The sequence below is a fragment of the Littorina saxatilis genome, linkage group LG9 (genome assembly GCF_037325665.1).
Source record: "Littorina saxatilis isolate snail1 linkage group LG9, US_GU_Lsax_2.0, whole genome shotgun sequence".
NCBI classification, from domain to species: domain Eukaryota; kingdom Metazoa; phylum Mollusca; class Gastropoda; order Littorinimorpha; family Littorinidae; genus Littorina; species Littorina saxatilis.
The window spans coordinates 51,126,322-51,133,760 of record NC_090253.1 but is presented as its reverse complement, the minus strand read 5'-3'; the positions used below and the strand labels follow the sequence as shown (position 1 = coordinate 51,133,760).

Below are 7,439 nucleotides of genomic sequence, written 5' to 3'. Positions count from 1 at the left end.
ACACCCTTTCATTTAAACACTCACCGCTTGAGAACATCCTAGGTGCCCTCTTTTTCAAAGAATTTTTTTTTGCGTGGTTTATCTTACCCCTGAGCCATCGTGAACCCGTGTGATCCAGTTTCCCTTTTTCACAATGTAGTCGTCAGTTAGTAATTTGAATGCGACTCGATGTGAGCTTATCTGCAATAGCACGTTATTATGTACATCTGACTATGCACGAAACAAACAGCTGTGGTTCACAAGAACTCTAGCGATGGCTTTTGACTGTTCAGAGGAACTGGCGATAGGCATAAACCGTCGTCTGCTACGCGAACCACGACCTTGCGTGACCCTGCTTCCGGGCTGTTCTTTTTTCAAACTTTCAAAACTTCGAATTGTACTGATCTTGTCTTGATGAAAAAAGAATTCTTGTATGATTTAAGAATGTTTGTGTAACAAGCTGTCAATTTATTATTTAGATTTTTAAAGTTAGGTCTAGCGCCAAAACGCACCACGGTCCGATTGTGTCTGAGACAATCCGCAACATTAATTCTTTAAAAATTGCTCGCTCTTTACATAGGGCACCTGGGATGTTCCCGTTTGGTGAGCGTTCAAATGGAATGGTGTTTGTATTGTGTGTAAAAAGCCTGACAGTATCTGTGATGGTTTACGGGAGGCTTATAGTGCCTTTAACAGGAAACAATGTTTGCGAAGGAACTGGCTACCAAAGCATATCCATCCATAGTTTGACGAAAGCGACCGCAACTGGTGAAGGCCAGATTACACAATTTCTAAAGACGCATTTGCAAGGTAGCTGGTATGCTATCATGCAATAACTACAGAGAGAAGTGTCTTCAATATACACAACATGGTGCCAAATACCCTCTTCTGTCTGTGTGCCAAATCTAAGAGCAAACATGTAGAAGTTACATGCCGAGTCTCAGTGATTATTAAAAATAATGGTCGAAGTTAGCGGATCATGAAAAATGCGAGCTTCAGCGAGCTTTTTCATGACCGCGAACTGAGACCATTATTTTTAATAATCACTGAGACGAGGTGTGTAACCTCTTTATTCCTCCTTTCTTCAGTTATTCAAAGAAAACAGGAGTTTTTGTGCGAAAGTTTGATCGAATCCGAATCACTCAACCAGTACACCTGCGCAGGCGATCGATTAATGCGCGGTTGTATAGTTCCGTGCAAATCATTCCATTCTGTTAACACTTCTTGTCAGTTTCCCTGTTTTAGACTAAAATCAAGTACACAGATATGCTGTTATTCTGCTGTGGCGGTAAAGGCAGATATTGTGTGTTCTGTTTATGTTTTAGTATCGCTTAAGATAATGTTCTTTCGTCAAATGGGACTAGCAGACGAACTTTTGCACCCGTGTTCCAACGTTAATTACTGTATGAAGTTCAGTTTTCTGGGGAAAATAGTGTATGAAACCGCTTTATGTTGTTTAAATTGATGAGATGTGTGCATTTGGTTGCGTGTGATCTGTTTATAAAATGAAATATTGTTGAAAACTGACCGTCGGATTGCAGTCAGATCAGTGTTGTCGAAAAAACTGCGTTAAAAGAAGGGGAACTACTCTTGTCGGCTAGAGTATGAGTTACTTGCCTTGGGAATTTGCTTGTGATGAACGGTTTGTGCACGGCAGATCTAGATTCAGAAAACAACCTAACTCATGGATTTTATATGGAGATTCATGTGTTCAGGCCTGTAGTTGTTAATTTAAATGCGGTATGTTTGTATTGTTAGCTCCAGAGATGTATATTTCGTACGTATAGAGCGTTCGGAACTTTTCAGTCGCAAAAGTAGTACCAAAACAGAACAGCTTCTCAATCCATTGCACTATCGAGGATTCAGGCTGTTGCTGGCTCGTTATTTGTTTGGTTGCTGGGTCATTATCGAAAAATAACTAGCTCTACAAGTGTACAGAGGTAAAGAAGCAGAGGGGGGAATAAATCATGGTAATTTACTACCCATAAGAAACTAAGCTTAAGGTGGAGGTTAAGTAAACTAATACACGACCTGTACGAATTAGGTCACATATTTCAATTGCTTCGTGCGTCTTTATTTCTAGACCAGTACTCTTGATTGTGGCACCGTTGTGTTCCTTAAGACTCTGCGTTTGCCTTTGATAGAAGGCTCACTGTGCATAACTGGATCAAACACGGTAGTCGCTATAATGAATGAAGTAGTTAGTTGTTTTTTCTTCTGATTAAGGTACATATACAGCGACTAATGGAACATTGCAGTGAGCAGGGTATCACCGCAACCGTTGGTCTACATGCTTATGTACATGTGTACGTATGTTAGGTTTTTATTATCTGCCTGTGGAAGTAGATATCAGCAAAATAACAATTATGGCCGCCATTTGTATTTCATATTTTCTCAAATATCTACTTCCTCTTGCAGGTGATTGAAACCAAACATACGTAGACGGGTACATACGGATGTAGACCAACTACTGCAGTAATACCCTGCTCAATGCCTGGTTCCAATTAGTCGCTGTATGCACCTCAATCGGAAAAAAATTACTTTATGAATTACCGATTATCACGTGTTTGATCCAGTTATACACAGTGAACATTATATGAAAGGAAAGTGCAGAGTCTTAGGAACACAGCGGTACCAACATCAAGAGTAGTGTTCAAGAAACAAAGACGCACGAAGCTATTGAAAACTGTGACTTTCGTAGGCATTAGTTTACTTCACCTTCCCCTAATGCGTTTTTGTGCAGCTCTTTGTCACTTGTGTATCTGGAAATATCATTTATTCTCCTGTCGTAATTAGCAAACACATTGGTTTTTCATTAGACAGTGTCTATACAGTAGAACGTACAACACAGACACCCCCGACAATCAAATTCAAAAAGCAAGGTTTTCACGCAAAGATCGACTCAAGCGCATCTACTAAGTTCTTTGTTGTATATGACGGGAAGTAAAGATGTTGCAACTGAAACGTGTCTTCTTCTTCTTCTTCTTCTTCTTCTTCTTCTTCTTCTTCTTCTTCTTCTTCTGCGTTCGTGGGCTGAAACTCCCACGTACACTCGTGTTTTTGCACGAGTGGAATTTTACGTGTATGACCGTTTTTACCCCGCCATTTAGGCACCCATACGCCGCTTTCTGAAACGTTTGAAAAGTCAAAAACTCGAACACGGGTATGAAGGATTTGACAATGTGCGCAATCAACGTAGGATGACACGGCTACCCATGTGTGAAGTGTCACCAAGATGTTGTACCGAACATTTGTGACCATCCACCACGGAATGAGTCGCATGTCACCTTTGCATGATTTTCATATTTGTAAATTGTCATAACGAGTTTTGTATGCTCTATCCAGTGGTGAAAACCGTTTCAGAAAAGAGCAAAAACTGTTTGAGTTATATGCCCGTGACTAAGGTGACCCTCACACTGTTACCAGACACTACCCGGACTTATATTAAGCCTAGGGCAGAACCGCGCGAGGTGACATGCGACTCATTTCGTGGTGGAGGGTCACATTTAAGAAAAAAAAAAGTCTCCAGACAGAAGTTGAGACTTGACAGAATTCATATGGTGAGACAGTTCTGGTATTTGTTCCACTTAAAAAATATTGATCACATTTTTGAGCAGAACGGAAAACGTTTCTTTAAACGTACTATTGTGTACTACATGGGCACATCTCCCCAAAAAGTAGTGCTATCTTTGTAGTAGTAGTAGTAGTAGTAGTAGTAGTAGTAGTAGTAGTAGTAGTAGTAGTAGTAGTAGTAGTAATAATAGTAGTAGTCGTAGTAGTAGTAGTAGTACTAGTAGTAGTAACAGCAGTAGTAGGAGGAGGAGGAGTAGTACTAGTAGTAGAAGGGGTATGTTTTCAATTATGATCATCTTAATTGTTTTAGTGCCATCTGTTTATAAAATACATCTATTGTGTTGTAACCGTTAGCAGGATGTCAGGCTCAAACCACTACATTAACACACTACCAAGCCGAAATTGATACCAAAAAGAGGTAAAGAGAACATAAATTACCATGAATGACGAAGTTGATAAAGCTGGTAATTTTGACATCACCCAGTGTCCTCACTCGCCACTTGGCCGTGTCGGACAACCTGGCTGTTCTCTCAAAATGATAAAGGCCAGGGCTGCTGTTTGGGTCTACGCAGCGACACGCATTCTGGTCTGTGCTCGAACAGCTTCCGTTTTCCTGACGTATTCTGCAGCTGTCCTGGATGAGGCCACTTGATACTTGTTTACCCAGGGTCACGGTTACCTTGTTGACTGGATTCTCACAGGGGATTCGTACTTCAAGAATAAGCCGGGAGTTCTCTACCGCCGTGAGTTCCGTTCCAGTTAGGTTCGGATACTCAATTTGTCCTAAAAAAATTATCAAGAGGTAACTGAACTAACAAATAACTGTAATACAAACACAAGGATTAAAACGCAAAACAACAATTATCAAGTCACAAAACTTATTAAACTGTGTTACTAATTGTCACTGTAGACACTGCACACAAACACACAAACTCCTCACCACTGAGGCAAATATAACTTTTACACACATCAACTATGTTACGTGCGTCTTTGTGTAATGCGGAAAACAAAGAAAAAGTTGGTTCAAGTTCAAAAAAAGATATCAACACAAACGAGTTGGATTCAAGTAGTTTTTACTAATACTCTCTAGCACACACATGCACACACACACATTAGTACAAGAAGAGAAACACAACCATTAGTCCGTTTGAATCTAAAGACCTGGGATCAGTCATCACTGAGTTTGTAAAGTCTGTTTTGTGTGATAGTCTTTTTGTAAGTTTATATTTCCCATTTATGGTGCATATTTATATGCCCTTTTCGATTGATTCTTGTCAGTGTTTTGTTCTTCTTCTTCGTTCATGGGCTGAAACTCCCACATTCACTCATGTTTTTGCACGAGTGGAGTTGTACGTGTATGACAGTTTTTACCCCGCCATTCAGGCAGCATCCTCCGATTTCGGGAGAAGCATGCTGGGCATGTTCGTGTTTCTATAAACCATCGAACTCTGACATCGATTACATGATCTTTTCCGTGCGCACTTGGTCTTGTGCTTGCGTGTACACGCGAAGAGGGATAAGGCACTAGCAGGTCTGCACATAAGGTGACCTGGGCGATCGACAAAATCTCCACCTAAACCCACAAGGCGCGGCCGGAATTCGAACCCCCAACCTTCCGCTTTGGAGGCCGGCGTCTTACCACCAAGCCATTGCGCTTGTCTTTTTAGTGTTTAGTTTATTTTTACTTTTGTATAATCGTTTTCTTCATCTCCAATTTTAATTCATAACATCACATATGCTGGCAATGTATCAAAGTTGTCGTCTGGCTTTAAAATTCAAGCAAGGAAGTGTATCGTTACAATTTCAATTCCACCTGCACAAGGCGTGCTTTTTTTCTGTTCATTCACAAAAATGAACTTTGTTGACTTATGTGAAACAGTACAAATAAAACAAGTCACCTGAGGCGAAATTACTACATTTAGTCAAGCTGTCGAACTAACGGACTAAAAATGAACGCACTGCATTTTTTTTACCAAACCTCGCGACAAGGAAATCACTCACTTATCACATGCAAAACGAAGTGACATTGACAAGACAGTAAAGCGCAGTAGCATATTGCTCTAAGAAGGAAAGCGCGCTCTTCTGTAATTTTGTTGTTGTTTTACTTTCTGAATTGTTTAAATCAGGAAATGATAAAGAATAAGATGAAATCATTTTTGGATCGATATCTGACATTTTAATCGCAGTACTAAATAATCTATTTTTGTTAATTGTGATCACATTTTGAGAGTAATGACATATATGCGCTTCGTTCAATAATGAATTTTCTCGATTTGCTCTATAAATCCCTTAGTGCACTGGGATGTCTCAATAACTTAAATTATCAACTTCCACGAAAAGAAGACTATTTGTTATATTTTTTTGAAATCTCGAGGGCTAGTTATAGGTTATTTCCAGCAAGCTTCTTAATGAATTAATGAAAATAGCCTTTAGCTTTTATTTTCTTCGATTTGTTGAAGGTGGTCCATATTAGGCGATACACACGTACTTCGAGATTTTGCTATTATTTGCTGTTAGCAGTAGAAAATCGGGGTCAACACTGCTACAATGTAACACATACAGTCTTAGCTGTCATATACAGCTTTGGCTGTGGACAGAAACGAGTCCGTTTTAGGCGGTAAATTTAGAGTAAACACTGCCAAAACTGCAAAATAGAGAAAAAGCCTAACGGTTTTGAGATTTGTGTTTCTGCAACTGTTTTGACATGTGCAAGTTATCCAGAGAAGGTGAATACAGCGAATAACACTTTTTTGAGCGCTCTAGCGCCTTTAGTTTGTGAAAACAGGAGGGGGTTCATATTAGGAGCCGGTCCATGTGAAGTTTAAGGAAGATCGTTCCAGTAGTTTCTCGGAATCACGTTATACGTACACGCGCACACACATACACAACTAACCTCATCTCGATTCCCAGTCAACGTTAACACATTTAGTTAAAATTTGACTGAATGTAAAAATAACATGTAATGAAAAATGTGTCACTAATTGCATGTTGTGCCATCTGACGCTGTCATAAATGTCGAAAGGTTCCTGTCTGTTCTGATGGAATATGACGTCGTTCGACGATCGCATTCCATTAATGCACGTGGACGCACATCTCACGCACAGCAAACGCAGACAGCACGCGCATTTATGGGTACCCACCTTTACAAGAGGAAACTGCAGGATGAACACAAAGGTGAGCAATAAAAAGGAGAAGTGTGAGGTAAGAAACATCCATGTTGACATGATCCCAGATTCTCAAATGAATGTTTCAGTTTGACACACGATCACGCATCATGATATTTAAGAAACAAGGCAAACAAGGATATAATTGATGAATAACTTCCTGTGCCTGGCCTGAATTGACAATGATAAAAGTCGTGATACGTTTAATTTGGCAACTAACATACTTGACACTCTCTTGATTGTTATAACAACATGTTTTTTGTTACATTTAGTCAAGTTTTGACTAAATGTTTTAACGTAGAGGGGGGAATCGAGACGAGGGTCGTGGTGTATGTGCGTGTGTGTGTGTGTCTGTGTGTGTGTGTAGAGCGATTCAGACTAAACTACTGGACCGATCTTTATGAAATTTGACATGAGAGTTCCTGGGTATGAAATCCCCGAACGTTTTTTTCATTTTTTTGATAAATGTCTTTGATGACGTCATATCCGGCTTTTCGTGAAAGTTGAGGCGGCACTGTCACGCTCTCATTTTTCAACCAAATTGGTTGAAATTTTGGTCAAGTAATCTTCGACGAAGTCCGGACTTTAGTATTGCATTTCAGCTTGGTGGCTTAAAAATTAATCAATGACTTTGGTCATTAAAAATCTGAAAATTGTAAAAAAAAATAAAAATTTATAAAACGATCCCAATTTACGTTCATCTCCATCATATTCTGATTCCAA

General features: G+C 39.6%; 1 protein-coding gene across 1 annotated transcript in view; it reads right to left on the bottom strand.

Annotated features, from left to right (window-relative positions):
* Positions 1–6,833, bottom strand: part of LOC138977256 (uncharacterized) — a 10,899-nt gene extending 4,066 nt beyond the window's left edge. The window contains exons 1-2 of the mRNA XM_070350162.1: positions 6,693–6,833; positions 3,991–4,335 (exon numbers count right to left, since the gene is read on the bottom strand). Of these exons, the coding sequence (XP_070206263.1) occupies positions 3,991–4,335; positions 6,693–6,768 (421 nt within the window). The 5' untranslated portion in view covers positions 6,769–6,833. The remainder of the gene's footprint in view (positions 1–3,990; positions 4,336–6,692) is intronic.
* Between the last annotated feature and the right edge of the window lie 606 nt (positions 6,834–7,439).